Source organism: Moschus berezovskii, chromosome 10, assembly GCF_049115385.1.
Source record: "Moschus berezovskii isolate FMDL1 chromosome 10, NW_MosBer_1.0, whole genome shotgun sequence".
Classification (NCBI taxonomy): Eukaryota; Metazoa; Chordata; class Mammalia; order Artiodactyla; family Moschidae; genus Moschus; species Moschus berezovskii.
In genome coordinates this window covers 19,018,755-19,039,848 of record NC_142469.1, presented here as the reverse complement: position 1 = coordinate 19,039,848, position 21,094 = coordinate 19,018,755, and the positions used below count along the sequence as shown (strand labels likewise).

The window sequence follows — 21,094 nt, the reverse complement described above, 5'->3', positions numbered from 1 at the left end:
TTTTTTTTTAACTCACTGGGAAACTCAGTTGGATATGTCTAAGCTTAAGACTGTGTCAAAATTAACAGATTAAAAAAAATCAAACTCCTTATGTAAATACATGAAAAGGCATAATTCTCAGATATTGACATGATTGGTTTCCATGATAGTGAATGAAATCTTGTGTCTGAATATATTGACTGACATAGTTTAAGAACTTGGCAGAAATTCATCTCTATTTCTGGCAGTTATTCATTTGTTGTAAAGAGAAGTCATGTTGTAAATTTAGGCCACATATGACACATCTAGCTAAATTTATTTGTAGGTGTAAATATACAGTTCACATGGCTGAGAAATTATCAACAAATACATATTTAGAGGGAAACTTTTCCAAAAATTCTCCTCCATCCTTTCTCCTTCTGAAAAGATTGAATCCTCAGATATTTATTTGTGATTTAAAATCTCCACGAGGGATATGTTTTAGCTCAAAGCAAGGATGTTAGTAGAAATTCTAAATAAACTTTCTAAAAGCTGAGCATCTAAGACATTTTCAGTATTTCTTGGCTAATTGATTTAAAGCTTAGTAAAGGGAAAGGCCTCTTTTGAACCATGAGCAGAGCAGGTAGGAGTGAAAGGCACATTTTCTAGAGGGTATAAGTCAACCGCTCAAACTGCTAAGCAAATTAGATGAAAGACAAAAACCTTTCTTTGTTCTGCTGCCATTTTTAATTTTAATTGGAGGACAATTGCTTTACGATGTTGTGTTCGTTTCTGCCTTACAGCAACACGAATCAGCCACAAGTATATATACATCACCTCCCTCTGGAGCCTCCCTTCCCACCTTCCATCCAGAAAGGAATGGAATTGGCCGAGAATTCTCTTACTTTCTTATCCTAAAATAAAAAAAAAAAATGCAACCAATATACTCAGTTGAAATTATATTTGCGTCTTTCAGAGACATAATTCATAACCATATATTGATTTTCTTTACCTGTTTTGTCATTCTTACCTTTGTCCTCTATACATAATGTATTTTTTGCTTATATGACTGCTGTCAAGATTTTCTTTTTATGCTGATTTTAAGTAATTTGGTAATAATGTGCCTGGGTGTAGTTTTTTTCATGTTTCTTATGCTTAGGGTTATTGAGGTTGCTGGATCTGTTGGTTTATGGTTTTATTAAGTTTGAAAATATGTAGGCCATTATTTCTTAAAATATTTTATTTACTACTCCTCACTTTTTTCAGGTATTCGGTTCCACGTGTGTTAGACTGGTTGAAGCTGTCACACAGCTCACTTCTGTGCTTTTCCGTTTTTCAGTCTTTTTTCTTTTATTGTGTTTCAATTTGGGTAGTTTTTATTCTCATGTCATCAAGTTTGCTAGTTTTTTTTTTTTGCAGTTTTTGATTTAATGTTAATATCACCCTGTGTTTCTCGTGTCAGACACTGTATTTTTCACTTCTAGAGATTTGGTTTGCGTCTTTCTTATATATTCTGTGTGTTTACCTAACATGATTAATATTTCTTGTACCATCATTAACATGTTGAATATGGTACATATTATAATATTAATAGTAGCTGTTTTGATGTCCCCTTTGAATAGTTCTGTCATATGTGCTATTTCCAGCTCTATTTCTGCTTGCAGAACTTGGTTTCTGGTGGGAGCTCTCTTTCTGGTTTGCAGATGGCCATGTTCTTTCTATGTCCTCACGGAGCCTCCCTCAGTCTGTGCATGTTGAGGGTGGGGAGGGGAGAGAGAGGAAATGAGCTCTCTGGTGTCTCCTCATCCTCTTATAAGGATTCCAGTTCCATCAGACTAGGGCCTTACCTGTAGATTCTCATTTAATCCTAATTACCTCCCTGCATGCTAAGTCACTTCAGTTGTGTCCAACTCTTTGCAACCGCATGGACTGTAGCCCTCCAGGCTCCTCTGTCCATGGGATTCTCCAGGCAAGAAATAATTGAGTGGGTTGCCATTTTCTTCTCCAGTTACTTCCTAAAGGTCCAAATACTATCACATTGGAGATTAAGGCATTAACATATGAATATAGGGAGACACAATCATTCAGTCCATGATACAGGTTATTATTATTTTTCTTTATTTGCATTTCTTGTAATTTTTATTAGAAGCCAGACTATGAACTTTACTTTTTTGGATGTCAGATATTTTTATGTTCTTACAAATATCCTTTAAAGATTTGTTCTGGGATGTAGTAAACTCACTTGGAAACAGTTTAATATTTTTGAAGCTTTCATTAACGTTGTGTTTAAAGCTAAACCAGAGAAACCTTTAGTTTAGGATTTCTTTTACTCCACTCTTGGGGCAGTTACTCCTTCTTAGTACTCTATATGATGTTCAGAGAATTTTGAGATTTTCTAATGTGAAGAGGGGGAGTATTTCTGGCCCCACATGAACTCTAAGAACTTTTTTCTGTCTACTCCTTCTAGGTGGTTCTTTCTCTGGTTTTGAGTAGTTTCCTTATTCATATGCCCTGAGTAGTACTAGGTTGAAGACTCAAGTAGGATCTTTTGCAGATATTTGGAGGTTTTTCTCCATCACACTATCTCCAGGACTTTCTCTGCAAGTTCTAAGTGCCTTGGACTCCCCAAACTGACAAAACTACCTTCTCAAGGGAGACCACCAGGCTCCCTCTGGGTTCCCCCTTCCTGTACTGGTGCTGGAAACTCTCTCCAAGCAATAAGTCAGGGCAATGATCAAGCTCCTTCTCATTTGTTTCTCTCAGGAATCATGGTCCTATGCTGCCTGATGTCCAGTGTCTGAAAAATGCTGCTACGTTTGTGTGTGTGTGTCTGTATTTTTTAAAGCTTTCCCAGGTTTTTTTTTTTTTTCCAAGTGGTCCTTGCCTGTTTGAACATGAAAATTTCTTTTAGAATCAAAAAAGATTGTCTGCAGTGTTTCCTTCAGCTTTGTCTCTCTTTTTAGAAGATGCTTATGATTTTTGAATGCTGAGATTACTGAACTGAATGAAATGATCCTGCTTATAAGCTCTAATTATACATAAAAAGAGGACTGTATTGGCTATTTGTGGATGTTAGGTGGCTAGTTTCTGACATAGTTATTAATAAGATATAATTTAATAAAGTTTCTTGTATATTAATCAAAACTTTCTTGCATACAGTTTTTTCTACAACCACCCAGTGTATATTGGTTTATCTCCAGAGCCCCTGAGATATTTTTATGTGTCCGAGTTTCCTGTTCCTTTGTGTTGATCGTCTTATGTGTTCACGGCAGTCGCAAAGGATGGTGTTAACTATAGTCACTCTGGCTAGTCGTCTATGCATTGTACTTTTTTCTGAAAAGACTCAAGAAATATTTCTGACCCTTTATTTATGATTTTTCATATTCTGCACACTATAATTTCTACAGGAATTCTTTACAGATGGAAATATAATAAAAATTCTAAAAACTCATCTCCGGAAATGGATGTTTTCTTTACTAAAGTCTCGGGAATGCAAATAGGAAATCCTTGCGATATGAACTTCCATTTTTTAGTTATTAGCCAGATAAAGAGAAAACATCTCACTGTAACCTCACTGAGATTAAGTTCACACGCCATCCTGAATTTAAGCGAGATCGCAATGCTAAGTAAAGGAAGGGTGTAGTACTTGAGAAACCACACCCAGTGTCTTTGCACATAATCACGGTGGGGGACACAAGCATTTTCTTTCAGCATGATATACACTGTAATCTTCTTTTCATCTCACAGTGTCTGAAGACTCAAAAACCTTGAAAGTGGATGAAGAAACGGAAAACACAATGAGAGTTTCCTGGAAAGCAGCACCTGGGAGAGTGGTCAACTACCGTGTTGTGTATCGCCCCCGTGGGGGTGGGAGGCAGATGGTTGCCAAAGTGTCACCCACAGTCACCTCAACGGTGCTAAAGCGACTTCAGCCCCAGACCACGTATGACATCACAGTTCTCCCAGTTTACAAGACAGGAGAAGGAAAGCTTAGGCAAGGATCAGGAACAACAGGTATGAAATCGTAAGAATTTTTTGGGGAAAGTGTGTAATATTTTAATGGGGGATTTTAATATATCTGCTTCATTTGTGAATATCTAAAATGAATTCTGTAGTAAATTACGTTATAATAAATAGGTGGATAAGAAGCCTAATTAGCATATGATTTTTACCAATATAGTTCCTTGTAAAATGATTCTACATATTAATGTTACTCTAATCTGAATTGTGAGTGCTATTTACATTCGCACTTGGTTCACACTCTAATATTGTGACTTTTATTGGGCATTATAGTTTGTGCTTTCTGACTTAACCCTTTATGTAAATATTTATTTTGTAGTGTTTTGCTTGTGATGATTGCCATGTGTGCCACTTAGATATTTAGAATTCAACTTATTATTGTAGGGGTTAATAAAAAAACTCCAGAGCCTAGGCTTTTGGATAATATTTTAATATTTATTATCTCTACAGCTTCTCGATTTAAATCACCCAGAAACCTCAAAACATCTGATCCAACCATGTCAAGCTTCCGGGTGACTTGGGAGCCTGCACCCGGTGAGGTCAAGGGTTACAAGGTCACGTTTCACCCCACGGGAGATGACAGAAGACTGGGGGAGTTAGTGGTTGGACCGTATGACAACACAGTTGTTCTCGAGGAACTTAGGTAGGAGTGAACTCTATTTCATTTTTGTTAACAGATTCATAACTGATGTAAATTTGTAGACACTTATGTGTCTGTCGCCAGCAGAGTATTTAAAATCAGCCCAAGTTGCTTTCTCACTCTTGTTGAGGCTGAAGTTGAGGTTCGGGTTCAGCCATTCAAATTTAGGCCTGAACAAATGTACTATTTTAATGATGTTTGTTACTAAGAGATCAGGAATGGTGTTTTTTTCCACAGCACCCCGCTTTTAAAAAATTGACATCCACGTCACAGCATTTCGCCAAGAGCAGCTTGTCCCCAACCAGCCCCATGGAAATGTGGGTGTTCCTGTGCTTTAGGAAGGGCCCAGAGGGCTGACCCAGAGATGCCTGTGTACATCCCCTCCCAGAAGTGAGGGAGGGAGTGGGCCTTTATGCTTGGGGTCAGCTGAGAGGCTTGGGGAAGTGGGGGCTGATGGAAGGTCTTGTTGTAGGCTCTGCAGTGGAAAAGAAGGAGGTTTGAGTCTGAACAGCAGCCTACATTCTTTATAGTGAAGAAAACAGAGTGCTCTGCATTCATTACCTGGTGGAAAGTTGGCTTGTTTTGACTGTTGATTCAACAACACTGAAATCTGTTTGAATGCGCAATACTTACTCTTATCAGAATAGGGAGGATAAAATTGAATGAGCCTACTATGTGCCAGGGGGTTTCCCTGGTGGCTCAAATGGTAAAGTACACAGCTGCAATGCAGAAGACCCAGATTCGATCCCTGGGTGGGGAAGATCTTCTGGAGAAGGGAATGGCTACCCACTCCAGTACTCTTGCCTGGAGAACCCCATGCACAGAGAAGCCTGGTGGCCTGCCGTCCATGGGGTCACAAAGAGTCGGACACGACTGGGCAACTTTCACACACTATGTGCTGGGCACTGTGACAGGGCTTTATGTTTCCTTGCAAGTACAACATTTTAAATTGTTTTCTTAAAGCCCATTTCTTAGCAGTAGTAAAAGTGAGAGCTTGATGCTTTCCTGACTTGCTCAGTGGGAAGGTGGGAATTCTACATTTGATGGAAAGGCAAGGTGGAAATTGGTGCCCTGAACTCCCAGTGTTCTCTAGAATGCTAGTTTTCCTCGATACCTCACAGTGTGAGCTTAAAGTGGAACGTGATGGAAATTATTTTTCATCTCTTGCAATGTTATGTGTTATAACTTCCTCTGAGTGAAAGTTTGTAAATCAAGATGAATATTTATAACAGAACAAAAAAAATGCTACTACTTGGGCCTATTATACATACAAACTGTATGTTTTAACATTTCAGGGCAGGTACCACCTATAAAGTAAACGTTTTTGGAATGTTTGATGGAGGAGAAAGTTCACCACTTGTTGGACAAGAAATGACAACTCTTTCTGACACAACTGTGATGCCAATTTTATCCTCTGGTAAGAAATTGAATTGCATTCTCCTAAGAAAAGTCAGTACCAGGCAACTTTTTCAAATGTAAATTGTTAGATCAATTATACCATGAAAATCAACCGTTAAATTTTACATTAAAATTTATTTCAGTAATATATACTTAAAAAAATTCTACAGACAACCAGCTAAGCACACTTTGCCAACATTTTTTGAGGCTTTCTTGTTAGCATTACATTAGTTACATAGTACTGTATTATTTAAAGCTGAATTTTTCGATGGGTAGATGATGTACATTTCTCTCTTTTTAATGATTCAAATGCAGTTTTATTTCGCTAAAGTAATTGTAGAAAGGATTTATTTGGGCTGAGCAAGTGGTGTTTGGTTATTGATATGTTAATAGGTGGGCAGTTAAGACTTGCAAAGCAAAATGGTAACATAAACCCCTTAGACTTTCTGCTCCTGCCAGGACTGCAACTTTGATACACATGAAGCTAGATTTGAACATTCTTAGCAGTGAGGGTGGTGGGTAGAGTTTACTTCTAAATATTTTCATCATTTTCTTATAAAGAGTAGGTCTTGGCAGAGCAGAAGCAGACTTGTAAAGGCGTAGGTGCTTGGATAGCATTGGGGAATCCTCACTCTGATGGACCATTCAATATACCAGTGATGCATTTGTAGTATAATGAGCATCACTGAGTTTTTCTCAGTTTTTTTTTTTTAATGATATAAAGATCAGATGCTAACATGGCAAGTAGTTGAAAAATTCATAGCTGGTAACATAAACTGTTGGAAAAGAAAACATTTGAAAATATGGATGTGGATAAAATAGTCTCAGCTCTTGCTGTTTTGCATTGATGTTCTATTTTTTCTCTTATGATGATATTAACTGACTTATATTTTTATTTTGTAGCTTGTGCACTGAGGATTTGGGATAATTCTCTCTTTCCAAAGCACCCTAGCTTTGTATCAGTGTTTATGCTTGTGGTCTCCGTAGCTCTCAATTTGTACACTTCTTTGCATCTTTTTTTCTAGATTGTCTTCCTTCTCTCTTGATTTTTTAAATGTGCAGATTTCACCATTTGTATTTACCTGATTGTTCTATGTAGTAGATGATTAAGTTATTTAAAACTAAATAATAGCCATCAGATTTTTAAACAATATATCTTTACTTCAGAAGGGTTGAGAGTTCTGTGCCTAATCCTTAGTAATATATGTTTTACTGAGAGTTTTCATTAATTCAAAAGACATTTTTGGCTCACTGAACCTTTTTCCAGCTTGCACATTTTAAAGTTCATCTCATACTTGTCTGCTAATGACCACTGAAAATTGAGAAAAATGCAAAGTTTTATTAAAATTATTATTTCCTTATAGTCAGAAGGCTGTACATTCCCTCTTATATATTTCAGTGTTTGGGTTTGTAAGCCCTTTCAAATTTATAATGACAGTTTAAATCTCCATGTTCTATGATTATGGCCATAAATATAGTCAAAGATAAAGGAAAGATTTTCCACTGAAATGATTATTAGAGGGATGGATAGTTCCTGTGATTCTTATTTGAAGCTATAAGTCATATGGACATGTTTTCAAAGTCTTGAACTCTCAATTGCCTCGTTGAGCCACAGAACTGAGATTGTTAGGTGACCCTGGCCCCCGGGGGTGGCAGAAGCATGCTGGGAAGTAAACTGACAAAGAATGTACCCCTGACTCTGTGCTGTCTCGTGATTGCTGCGTCAGGGATGGAGTGTCTCACCCGAGCTGAAGCAGACATTGTGCTGCTGGTAGATGGATCATGGAGCATCGGCCGGGCCAACTTTAGAACTGTCAGGAGCTTCATTTCTCGTATCGTGGAAGTCTTTGAGATTGGCCCCAAAAGAGTACAGATTGGTAGGTCTGACAACAATGATGGCATTTAGATGTCTTCATCAGATTCATTTACATATGCTAATGCCAATGGTGTCCTTTCAGCCCTCGCTCAGTATAGTGGGGACCCCAGAACAGAGTGGCAATTAAATGCTCACAAAGACAAGAAGAGCTTGCTGCAGGCAGTGGCAAACCTGCCTTACAAAGGAGGCAACACCCTCACAGGTGAGCCAAATGGTCCAGGGCCCTGTCAGCTCTCGCTTTTGTCCGAGCTCGTGGCTGAATAATGATGTGGCTGATTCTCTTTTAACAATCCCACTAGGGATGGCCTTGAATTTCATTCGCCAGCAGAGCTTCAAGACTCAAGCTGGCATGAGACCTCGAGCTCGAAAAATCGGTGTTCTTATCACTGATGGAAAATCCCAGGATGATGTTGAGGCACCTTCCAAAAAACTCAAGGATGAAGGCGTGGAACTGTTTGCTGTTGGTAAGTATGGATGAGAATAGCCACGCCCCCACGGGTGACAAATGTTTTTGCCAAGGATAATTTTATAGTTAAAAATATTTTCTGAAGCATGAAAAATACAGAGACACACTTTCCCTATCACACAATTTATTAAAATAATGTGCCAGAAAGTTCATCTATTTTCTTATTTTCTCCTTGTAATGGGATGAAACTACGTGGCTTCTTGGAAGAGAGTAATAAATCAAGAGGACAATTGTACCATTAATAGGATTCAGGAAAATTCCTATTTGGTTTTCCACAGCATCATGTTTGTTTTTGATATCCGCTATTTTATAATACTTTCCAGAAAAAAACACTAAACAAACTCTTTTTGGTGGGGAATTGGTGCTAGAAGCATTGAGAAGAAGCCAAACAAAATAACCTTCAGTTTGTATTATTTTTTTTTGTTTCTATTTAATTTACGTAATCATTTTATTATTGGGGAAAATCTTATATACATTCTAGTTAATGCGGAATGTATCAGGGTAGTCTATGAAATATTTGCTTCGTTCCATGAATTTTTTTCTGAGACATGCTTTTAATTTGTGTATGTCCATTTTCCCCAAGGTATTAAAAATGCTGATGAAGTTGAGTTAAAGATGATTGCAACAGATCCTGATGATATCCATGCATACAATGTGGCGGATTTTGAGTCACTTTCTAGGATCGTGGATGACCTCACCAACAACTTGTGCAACAGTGTCAAAGGTCCAGGTAAGGTTAGACCAGGTTCTCACCCTCAGAACGGTTGGTATTTTAGTCCAGATAATTCTTTGTAGAATGAAGGGAGTGGATTACTTTGTGCATTGTGTGATGTTCAGCAGCATCCCTGAACTCTGCCCACTGGATACCAATAGTATCCCCTGAGTTATGACAACTAAAAATGCCTTTAGAATGTGCTGAATGTCTGCTGGGGAGAACACTGCCCCGAGTTGAGAATCATTGATTTAGTCCTTGGATTTTTCTCTCTTGGTGTATATCTATTCTCTGGTAAAGCATTCACTCCATGTCACTACTAAGTTACTATTAAATGCTCCAACCAGAGATGATCACATTTGATACTTTGCACTTGTAACCTCTAAACATAAAGACAAATTACAGTGTTAGAGTGTGGATTTTTAGAAAGGATATCATCTCTCTTTCAGTTCAGTTCAGTTCAGTTCAGTCGCTCAGTCGTGTCCGACTCTGCGACCCCATGAATCACAGCATGCCAGGCCTCCCTGTCCATTACCAACTCCTGGAGTTCACTCAAACTCATGTCCGTCGAGTCGGTGATGCCATCCAGCCATCTCATTCTCGGTCGTCCCCTTCTCCTCCCGCCCCCAATCCCTCCCAGCATCAGAGTCTTTTCCAGTGAGTCAACTCTTCCCATGAGGTGGCCAAAGTATTGCAGTTTCAGCTTTAGCATCAGTCCTTCCAATGAACACCCAGGATGGATCTCCTTTAGAATGGACTGGTTGGATCTCCTTGCAGTCCAAGGGACTCTCAAGAGTCTTCTCCAGCACCACAGTTCAAAAGCATCAATTCTTCGGTGATCAGCTTTCTTCACAGTCCAACTCTCACATCCATACATGACCACTGGAAAAACCATAGCCTTGACTAGACGGACCTTTGTTGGCAAAGTAATGTCTTTGCTTTTTAATATACTGTCTAGGTTGGTCATATCATCTCTCTTTACCACTGAAGAAATAGATTTAGGGAGGTTCAGTTACTTACTCAAAGTCAGATGGGTTAAGATGTTTTGAGAGGTCCTTGAAGAAAGGTAGCTATCGATAAGGAATTAAGATTTAGAAATAAAATTATAGAAGTGAATTTGTAGTGACAAGTGGTATAAAATGATTACTACCTGTGTAAGTTGTAGGACAAACCATGGTAAATACTAAATTGAAGGTATTTTGAAAATTAATGATAAGATGATGGTTCTTATTGTATGAGAAAAATTTCTTTTAAGTAAATGTAGATTCTGGTAAAGACTGTCTTTCATTAATTTACTCTGGTTTTGGAAAGTTGGAATGAGTTTAACAAAGTGGTAGAAATGGTTCACGTGCTTTGGATACTAAGGATACATTTATTTGAATGTTCCTTCTTGAATTTCTCTCTTCAAAATTTTGCAGATTTTCATTTTGGATTTTGAACAATAGACTGACCTTTTCCCAGGAGAAATAGACCAGCCAGGAAGCCAGAATTTGTAGGCGTCTGGCTTTGGATTAGCTGAGAAAGTTGTAGTTTTATTTAGTTGGAGAGAACTTTGAGTGAGGATGAAAACATCTTTTATCTGTTTTACTTTATTTTTTTTTACATCAGCTATGTAATAGTTGCATTCATTTAGTTTCCCAGACAGTAAAATTGCTTGATAATTTTGTAGGCTTGATTATGACCCGAGTACAATAAAGGTTAGGATACTAAGAATGGAAATGCTTTTTCCCAGCTTTGGCTTACAAAGAAACTAGGAAGAGTTCGTATGAGAATGATTTGCCACGCTCATGGAGTCATTGCATTAGCTCTCCTATAATTATTATTTGGGACATCTCTCTAATGGTCATACTGAGCCCAATATTTCTATTTTCATTTGTATTGATTCCAAATGTTTTTCTATGTTAGTCATTTCACCTACACTTATGAACAGAAAAAAACAAACACAGGCAGTAGGATATTCCTAAATTTTAGAAGAATTGGTTGTTTCTCTCTGAGTGAGAAAGTAAGTAGGTTCTCTTACCACTGAATAAGATCCTGAAAGGGAACTAAACATGAATAAGAAATCACTTCTGTCCTCACAGAGCATAACCTACAGTTAAGCAGATAAGACATGAATGTACGTAATCAACCTGATAATGAGGGCAGTGGACTTGGGTGGTGCCGATGGTGACAGAGGCAATAGAGCTGTCAGGCCCCATGTTGTCATTTGCTGGTACATGTAGAAGGTGGGAGAGCAGAGAAAGTATCCAGGATGAGTCAGACGTTTTGAATCTGGGTGACCGATAAACTGTGATGCTGTCAGGATGAGGGGAGCAGCTTTTAAAGAATGACACGAGCTCAGATTTGAATTTCCTGAGGGTGAAGACTCTTAGGCCACCCATGCAGCGAGGACTTATGTGCACTGGGCTGATTTACTGGAGAAGACTCTTGAATGTCCCTTGTACTGCAAGGAGATCAAACCAGTCAGTCCTAAAGGAAATCAGTTCTGAATATTCATTGGAAGGACTGATGCTGAAGCTGAAATTCCAATACTTTGGCCACCTGATGCAAAGAGCTGGCTCCTTAGAAAAGACCCTGATGCTGGGAAAGATTGAGGGAAGGAAGAGAAGGGGGTAGCTGAGGATGAGATGATTGGATGGCATCAACGACTCAATGGACATGAATTTGAGCACGCTCCAGGAGATAGTGGAGGACAGAGGAACCTGGCTTGCTGCAGCCCATGGGGTTAGTCAGACATGATTTAGCAACTCAATGAGAACAACAACTGTAACTTCTTAGTATATGAAAGAATGTGCGTAAAAGCTTGAAATATGGAGAGGAACACCACTGCAACCTAATTTAAATATCATCATCTTGCTATGACAACGAAAAAGTCTATGTACTTCATTTCCACGTGCAGGTGACTTGGAAGCACCTTCCAACCTAGTTCTTTCTGAGCGGACCCATCGTTCCATGAGAGTGAGCTGGACACCTCCTTCTGACAGCGTGGACAGGTACAAGGTGGAGTACTACCCAGTGTCAGGAGGGAAACGGCAAGAGGTGAGTATTCGGTCCTGACAACCCGCTCCTTCCTGTCCTGAGATTGGGTCCTCCTCCTTAGGGCTCTGGGAGGAATGCCAGGGGGAAGTTGGGGGCAGAACTGGGTCCATGGTGGTGTTCTTCATTTCTTGCAGGGCAAGCACTTCCATTTGGGCTTAATTAGAGGGAAGAGCTTTTAATTCCTTATGCTTTCCAAGAACCGCACAGTATCAATGCAATTTTTAATTAGGGATTAAGAGGGTGTTTAATTTGTTCATGAGTTTATATCAGAATCAAATGAAACAATTGAGGATGAAACATTGAGGACGTTCTAGTTTTATGCACTCATTTTACAAATAAGGAAACAACAGCTGGGAGAATAAACGGTATGGATTATCCAAGATCTCACTGTAATCTGATAGTTTTCAAAAACAAAGACAATGGCCTCATTAAAGAATATTTCCTAAGCTCATTGAAATTAACTATTTCACAATTAACAGTAGAAAAGAGGGAACTGATTTTAACTGAAGTTGTTATTATTTGTAAATTTTCCTCCCTAGTTTTATGTGAGCCGATTGGAAAGGAGCACGGTCCTGAAAGATCTGAAGCCTGAAACTGAATATGTTGTCAATGTGTATTCTGTAGTGGAAGATGAATACAGTGAGCCTCTGAAGGGCACAGAAAAAACATGTAAGTCAGATTAAAAAAAACTCATTGTTTAATTTATTAAGGTAAAGAGGTGACAGGCCATGTGGGATTTTTTTTCATTTTCATTTAAAAAAATTATTGAAATATTGTTGATTTACAGAGTTGTGTTAGTTTCAAAGGTATAGCAAAGTGATTCAGTTATATGTGTCCATTCTTTTTTTCAGATTTTTTTTAGATTCTTATAGATTATTAAAAGATACTGAGTGTAGTTCCCTGTGCTATACAGTAGGTTCTTGTTGATTGTCTATTTCATATATAGTTGTTGTTGTTCAGTCACTAAGTCGTGTCCAACTCTTTGTGACCCCATGGACTGCAGCACGCCAGGCTTCCCTGTCATCACCATCTCCTGGAGTTTGCTCAAACTCAAGTCCATTGAATCTGTGATGCCATTCAACCATCTCATCCTCTGTTGCCCTGTTCTCCTCCTGTCCTCCATCTTTTTCAGTATCAGGGTTTTTTTTTTGTATATAGTAGTGTGTATATTTTAACCCCAGCCTCCTAATTTATCTCTCCCCACCTCTGCCACTATCCCCCTTGGTAACTATGTTTGATTTCTGTGTCTGTGTTTTGTAAATAAGTTCGTTTGTACCGTGTGGGATTTCTGTAAGCCTTCCGAATCATTCCTTTATTTGATATCTCTTCAACACACATTTACTGAATGTGTACTGTGTGCAGGTACTCAATAAATACTCTGTGATTTTCTGCTTTTACTGGCTGCTTCTGCCATCTTGGAACCCACTGGGTATTCATGGCCAGAGTTTACCTTAGAGGGAAGGGTACCTTTCACAATTGTCCACCTCTTAAGGGAAGGTACCATGTGGGGAGTGGGACTCAGTGTATCTGGAGGAGCAGCTGTGCAGGAATGATCCAGTTCAGTTCTGCATGAGGCCAGATCTTCCAGCTGGCAGCGAGAGGTCCTTTTTTATTGACTTTTGGACTCTGGCCTTTACCAGAGAAGCTCTGATGGCTTTGGCTTTGAATAGAGCTTTGAGGAAAGATATTCCTCACTCCTATTCCTGGTGGGATTTCTGAGGCCATATGAAAATATTCTTTCCTTCTTCCATCTTCTTGGCTGACCTCCAGGAAGAAGGGAGGCTTCTTATAAGAAAGAGGCAGGAATGGGCGTAACTCCAAGGCAAGAGTCGACTCCACTAACTGCTCAGTCCCTTAGGTCTTTATTTCTTCTGTTTCTTTCATATTAGACCATTAGGTGGGAAATAATATATTTCGTAATGGGCAGGATTAATCTGATAATTCCTTAAAACTTGAAAGTCCATCTTTGGACAGAAAAATAGAAAGCTGTGTGGATATTAAGTGAAGAGGAGACTGTAAGCCTGTTACTGTGCCTCCTGGGCTAATCTCTTTGAAGAATCCCCTGAGTTCCACTTATTAATAGACATCGATCTCACTTATTTTTTTTAAAGTAAGCATGAAATGAAATACTAGGTTGGCTTTTTATGTATGAAATTCTATGATTGAAGAATGAAAATGGTCAACTTACAGCTGTTCCAGAAAAAGACTGAAACCTCAGGAAGTTAGTCTCTGTTTTGGCTTTCTTATAGACATTATAATGCCACTTTACACTTAAATGTCTTTTCTCCATGAAATAGTTATCACATGCAGTCCTAGTAGGTGTTGGAGGTAAACAACGAGATTGGGTTTTTGAGGGGAGAGAAAGGGGTTATATTAACTCTCACTGATTTCTCACAGCAACCCATTTTCTATTTACCATATACTAATATCAGTAACAAAGTAGGAAGCAGTTAACAAATGAGGAGAATGACAAGAGTTGGACGGATGTCTGCTTTTTCATTTCAACAGTGCCAGTGCCGGTGGTCAGCCTGAACATTTACGACATTGGCTCGACCACCATGCATGTGCAGTGGCAGCCAGTGGGGGGCGCTACTGGCTACACCGTGACCTACGAACCCATCAATGCCACAGTTCCGACCAAGCCCAAAGAGGTGGGAGCCCTTTGTTTCTTTATCTTGGGTCTTCTTCAGCCTTCACTGTTGTCCAGTCCCCATTGCATTAGTTCATGTATAGCTTTACATACAAAACAAAAACAGATTATATTTGTGGCCTGTGACGCATCTTAAAAAAGAAAATATCAGTATGAAAAGGGAAATGACGTTCTGAGAAATGAAAAATAAAAGTTATGTTCAAATCTAGTGGTCACAGCTTGGTGTGACTGGCTGTCCCTCATTAGCGGGAATGTGTTGTTTTACCTCGGCTCGTCCATCTGCAGATGCGTGTGGAGCCGACAGTGAATGATGTGCAGCTGAGTGACCTCTTCCCCAACACCGAGTATGCGGTTACAGTCCAGGCTGTCCTGCATGACCTCACCAGCGAACCCGTCACAGCAAGGGAAGTCACCTGTAAGATGTCACTAGGTTTCCTTCTTCCCTCATTGCTGTGAACGTGACTCATTTTTTAAGCTTTTTCTTTTGCCCAATGATGCTAAAACTGGTTTTGATTGTTTGTGCATAAGTTGTAGGGTTATTCCTTATGGCCAAGGTTGTTTCTAGACTTACGGCAGCATCTTAAATTGTTTGTTAAGATTTGCATTTATTTTTCCATATTTAACATATCAGATTTTCAGGTGGTATCTTACAATCAGTGGTGTCTTACAGTTGCTCTTGGTGAGGTGTCAGTCAGGGAACAGAGCATAAAATAATGGCGCATCTTACAGTCCATGTGGTTGTTGATCCATGAATATGGTATACACCATTAGTGAGAAGGGGATGCTGGAGAAAAATACTAGGTTTAAGATCAAGATGTTCCAAGTTCTTATTGAAGTAGAAACTATTGCACATCCGAATCGGTCTGTTTATGTTAAGTAAATTAACTCAGTCCCCAAACATATGGATCAACTGTGACGTTCCAGTCTTGTGCCTAGATTTTGGGAAGGTGCTGATAAATAACGTAGGGCAGGGTGGAGGACCCCGACTCCTTCATGGTTTGCACTTCTCTTGTGTGTGTTGTTCAGCCTCCTGTGTGTTTCTGGTTTGTTTCACTAGCATTTAGGTGCTTTTTCTTGAAAAGTGACAGTGATGGCACTTAGGCTGGTCTTACCCAGCTGGTAGTTTTGTTTCATGCTTCTTGAGGAGGGCATGCTGGGATTCTAAGCATGTCTTGGCTTACATTTTGTGAGTCTCAGCCTGCATTTCTAAGGAAATCAAGAAGTTGTAAGAAACCTTCAAGGGGACACGGGACTGAATAGAAGCTTGAAGAGACAGAGAAGAGAAACGCTGCAAGGTGGGGCAGGATATAGTCACTGACCTCAAATAATCACCTTTTATGTGTCAGATTCTATCTGGAGCATGTGGTTTGTAGAAATGGGGTGGTGGCGGGTGGAAAGAGTGGGAATCCAGCCAGGCATGGAGACATATTTTGGAGGTTCTGAGTAAGGGGACCCAAGTCACAGTGGGACTAAAGACAGACATGGCTATAGATTTGGATATAGGGCTGGACTGCAGCAGTGCAGGAGGGGAGGGAGCAGAGAGAGGCTGAGAGAGGAAAGCATTGAAGGGATGGAGGTGTAGGAGCATAGAGGTGGAGAGACAGGTTCAGGAAGAGACATATGCACACTTGAAATGAGAGACAAAGAAAGTTGGTCACACAGGCAGCTAGAAAGAGTGAGATACATCTCATGTGATAAGAGAAAAGCTCTTCTTTAGTTATCCTCCTCCTTGTCCTTTTTAAGGTAAAGCTTTGTTTGACTTGGGGAAAATTTATTGTTGGATTTGCTCTTAACCAGTTGGGCTACTGTGGGTTTTTTCTTATAAACTTATTGGATGCATAATTTTGAATCATCTTCATTCTTCACCCTTGTAACCACTTGTTTTGCTATCACATAGTTCAGGAAGCATGACACTTTGATTTCAATCTCAATTGATTTAATATTTGAGAAAAAAACGTAAGCTGTACATTTATGGCTAATTATGATTTATTATAGCTGAGCAGCAAGTAAGAGTTTATTTAAATAGAATGGGAGAAAATTAAATATAAACGAGAAAGAGTTGTTATAAAAATTTAAATTTATCCTATTTTTAAAAAGCCTTCTTAAGAATTCAGCTGCACCTCATAGAATCAAAGTGCTTTTGTCATCATTACCAATTTGTTTAGTTACTTTGCTGCACATCTGTAAGTTTTCTTCAAGCGACTTCTTGAAAGCTTGTGTGGAAGCTGTAGAGCTTTGTGGTTGAGAATAAATTCTGGTCCTAATTTATCATGTGTCTCCAGTGCCTCTGCCCATTCCTCGAGACCTGAAGCTCAGAGATGTGACTCACAGCACCATGAACGTCTTATGGGAACCCGCACCTGGAAAAGTGCGTAAATACCTTGTTCGCTACAAAACCCCAGAAGAGGAAGCCAAAGAGGTAGGTTGAGGTTGGAAGGGGTTTAGAAATATTTGTTTTCCTAGTAGCATGCTTTGAATACTTGTCACTTTATGAACATAGTGTTGAAAACTTGTCATATATGAACAAAGCACTATTTGAATGTTGATAATATATTGGACTCTTTTGCATTTAGTTTAGAAATATTTTGCTGTGTGATATTAATTCTAAAACATCATCCCTTAGTAGATAATGGGTTACAGAATCTAGATGGTTTTGCTCTCTGCCTGATGCCTAATATGATGCTCTGCATTCTATGAATGACTAAAAAAATGTCATAATGATGTTCCTAAAAATGAAAGGCAGCAAGGGGGATTCAGGAAAGAAGAGGGGGAGTTTGTCAGGGAATAGGGAGGTAGGACAGTTGAACAGGACAGAGAGAAAGTATAACTACAGTGTCAGAAGGGTGTCTCTTTGGCTTTGAACATTTCTGAGTTGATGTTGGGATGAAAAGCTATTTCCGTGACAACCTGCTTCCGAGTGGGAGCAAATTGAGGGGCTTCACCAGCAAATGGGTTTAAAATGCATGTTCCCCTGAAGGGGCACTAATGTAAGAACCTCAGAGGCAGTTTTGGAAGCTAGAAATAGTTTCTGTAAGCACCCAGTTACAGACTGTGCTGGTCTTCTGAACTGCATTCAAGCTAATTTAGACCTGTGACATATTCGTTTCATTCTGGGTTTCAATTTTCAGAAGCAGTACAATGACCAGTGAGTCTTATAATCTAATGCACAGGAGAATTTTTCTGAAAGAAACGAGGCAGTGACTCACAGGGAAATGGGGAGAAAGCGATTAGGTTGTTTGAATTCCTAGGCTGTCATCATTTAGCAAACACAAGGCTCTAGTACATACATCGTTTCCACTTTGGAAACTTTAAACGGTCTTCAGTTCCTGGACTCTTAGGCAAATTGGAAAACTCTGCTGGGTTTTTTTTGTACTGCATTTTTTATGTTCTCGTGCTGAGAGACACAGCCAACAACAGAGAGATGTCAAAACTGAACTTGGTAAAAATAGTTCCACCGCTCTATTGTAGGTCGAGGTGGACAGGTCACGAGCCAGCACGCCGCTTAAAGACCTCTTCTCACAAACCCTGTACACAGTCAGCGTGTCTGCTGTATACGAAGAAGGGGAGTCTCCCCCAGTGACTGCGCAAGAAACCACCCGTGAGTTGTGCTCATGCTTTACTGATAACTGGGAGATAGCACTGCATGCATGTGTCACTGACTAACTGGTTATTTCATTTCTAAAATTAAAAAAAAATGTTTTTTAATGGAAGTATAGTTGATTTATCATGCTGTGTTGTTAGTTTCAGGTGTACAGCAAAGGGATTGAGTTTTATATGTACCTCTGTAATATGTACTATAGATATATGTATATTCCTTTCCGGAATCTTTTCCCTTATAGGTATTACAGAATATTGAGTATAGTTCTCTGTGCATTTCTTAATGTTACTTTTACCAGAATTTTATAATGTTTTGGATCAGAGATGGTTTTTCACTTAGTCACTTCCCATTGTCTACCCTTATGCCTATTCCTTTTGTGATAATTTTTCTCCACTTATTCTACCAGCCACTGTCACTAACTAACTCATCTTCCAGATACTTTACAGGTGTGTGTGTGTGTCTTTGTGTAGGGGGGTGGAGAGAATGTGTGCTACTTCCACAGTATTTAACTCAATTATTATTGCCTGTTGGTCTTTTCCTGTCTATACCACTTCCCTCTGACTCCCTCCTAATGAAGCCCAAGACATGTGTTTTGCTCAACTTTGAACCTCCAGTTTCTGGCTCAGTGCTTAGCACGTCATTTTCTAGATAAATGGTGTTTAAGAAATTGAAGTCTAGAGCCAGCAGAGTTCCCAAGAAATATAATATATTGGTAGCCATGTAGGTAATTCAAGATTTTCTCATAGCCACATTAGAAAAGGTAAAGAGAAAAATGAAATTAACTTTAATAATGTATTGCATTCAACCCAGTGTATCCAAAATATTAGCATTTCAAAATTTACCAGTATAATAATTATTAGTGAGATGTTTCACATTTTTTTGATAATACTTTTTTTTTTTTAATCTGATGTGTCTTAATTTGGGGCTTCCCTAGTGGCTCAGTGGTAAAAAATTTGCACGCAGTGCAGGAGATGCAGGAGACGTGGCTTTGATCCCTGGGTCAGGAAAATCCCCTGGAGGAGGAAATGGCAACCCACTCCAATATTGGAGAATCCTGGATAAGCCTGGAGAATCCCTTGGATAGAGAAGCCTGGTGGGCTACTGTCCATAGAACTTCAAAGAGAAGGACACAATTGAGCAACTGAGCATATACGCACACACGTGTCTTAATTTACGCTTTTAGTGCATCTCAACTCAGACGCCACATTTCAAGTACTCAATAGCTACATGTGACTGCTGGCTCCCATGGTGGACAGCACAGGTCTAGAGAATTCAAACAACATGCCCAGCCTTGCCCAGGAAGCTAGTGGTGGGATAAGTGCTATGGTCCGAAACTTTTCCAGCGTCTTTATCACCAGAGGATCAGAAACTTCTTCAGTGCCCCGCTGTCTGTATGTGATCAATGCATCTTGTCAAATATCACAGCCTCCTCCGTAACTTCACAGAGTCTCTACCTCTGCTATTTTCTTACCATGTGAAATCTCTTAGCAACTTCAGTTGCCTTCTTGGCATCAGTTCTTACCCGGAAGGGGTAGTGGCTGGAGATGAAAATTTGCCCATAGATGCACACTGGCATAGTAAAAGGAAGGAAAGGTCAGGAAGAAAGACTAGTGAAAGCCGGTAATTTAACATACTAAATTAATACTTGTTTTTAATCCTTAAGATTTCCTAGGAACTTTTAGACACATCCAAAGGGCATCCTTCATCGTTGGTTTGTTCTGCAGTCATGCTTGTGAAAGTGGGACCAGTCTCTTTATCTCAATGGGCCTTTTCATTGTCATTATTGGAAACAAATTTTTGATAGCTCTGGCTTTTGTGTAGTTGGCTTTGGTTACCAGGAGATAGAGAAATAATTAACAATGGAAAGCTCAGAATGGGCAGCGGATGTTCCAAATTGCTTGCACTGCAAGCTCGCTGGGGTGCTGGTCAGTAGAAGAATCCTTAGTTGGGATTTCAGCCATCGTCAGCACTGCAGGACTATTCCTGTCTCTGAATAGAGTTGATACAGTCAGCTTCATGTTGTGTGTCAGGTTAGTAATCTGTAGAAAAGCTTATCTGTGGGTTACTTAGATCATAAGTAATGATCTTCACGAACCATGAAGGTTCATCCTCTCTCTGATACTACAGGCTAAAGTTTGCCTTTTGTGTTGCTGTGGAAAAGAGTCCAGGGTTTTCCTTAGATTCTCAAAAAGTGTAAAGGGCAAAACAATGAAGAACCCCTGTATTAGAATAGTATGACTAAATGGTACCTTTGGAAAAAAAAAATCACCATTTTAATAGACTTAAGTATTTCTCAGGGCTGTCTCCCATATTTACTTTCAAATGAACTGAATTTGTAAGATACTTGGTTCTAATGTTGTCAACCAGTTTTCTCATGTCCGTTCAAGGCAGTTTTATTATACTGAGTTTGTAGATCACATCCAAAAACATAGTCCTGCCTTCTCTCATGACAGACACTGTGCCAGCCCCAACAAACCTACAGATTACTGAAGTAACACCAGAGAGTTTCAGAGCAACTTGGGACCATGGAGCTTCTGATGTGTCTCTCTATAGAATCACCTGGGCGCCTTCAGGAAGTGCAGATAAGATGGAGGTAGCGTTAATTCTTTTTTTTTAATATACGACATTTGTTGCCTGAAAAGTGACATTTGACATTTGAGCTCGTGGCATGCCTCAAAGCAGGAATAACATCTGGCTCAATGATGTCAGCCAACTGTCGTGGAGTGTGTGATGCACA

The 21,094-nt window shown here is 39.4% G+C and overlaps 1 protein-coding gene across 3 annotated transcripts in view; it reads left to right on the top strand.

Moving 5' to 3' along the window:
* Positions 1-21,094, top strand: part of COL12A1 (collagen type XII alpha 1 chain) — a 116,916-nt gene that overhangs the window by 38,127 nt on the left and 57,695 nt on the right. For 2 of the 3 annotated variants that reach the window (XM_055432808.2, XM_055432809.2), the window contains exons 15-28: positions 3,706-3,972; positions 4,429-4,621; positions 5,914-6,035; positions 7,744-7,893; positions 7,975-8,094; positions 8,192-8,356; positions 8,942-9,088; positions 11,970-12,109; positions 12,649-12,778; positions 14,618-14,760; positions 15,045-15,174; positions 17,042-17,178; positions 18,228-18,357; positions 20,811-20,950. In XM_055432808.2, coding sequence (XP_055288783.2) covers positions 3,706-3,972; positions 4,429-4,621; positions 5,914-6,035; positions 7,744-7,893; positions 7,975-8,094; positions 8,192-8,356; positions 8,942-9,088; positions 11,970-12,109; positions 12,649-12,778; positions 14,618-14,760; positions 15,045-15,174; positions 17,042-17,178; positions 18,228-18,357; positions 20,811-20,950 — 2,114 coding nt within the window. The remainder of the gene's footprint in view (positions 1-3,705; positions 3,973-4,428; positions 4,622-5,913; positions 6,036-7,743; positions 7,894-7,974; positions 8,095-8,191; positions 8,357-8,941; positions 9,089-11,969; positions 12,110-12,648; positions 12,779-14,617; positions 14,761-15,044; positions 15,175-17,041; positions 17,179-18,227; positions 18,358-20,810; positions 20,951-21,094) is intronic. The other variant, XM_088840539.1, reaches the window with a different exon arrangement.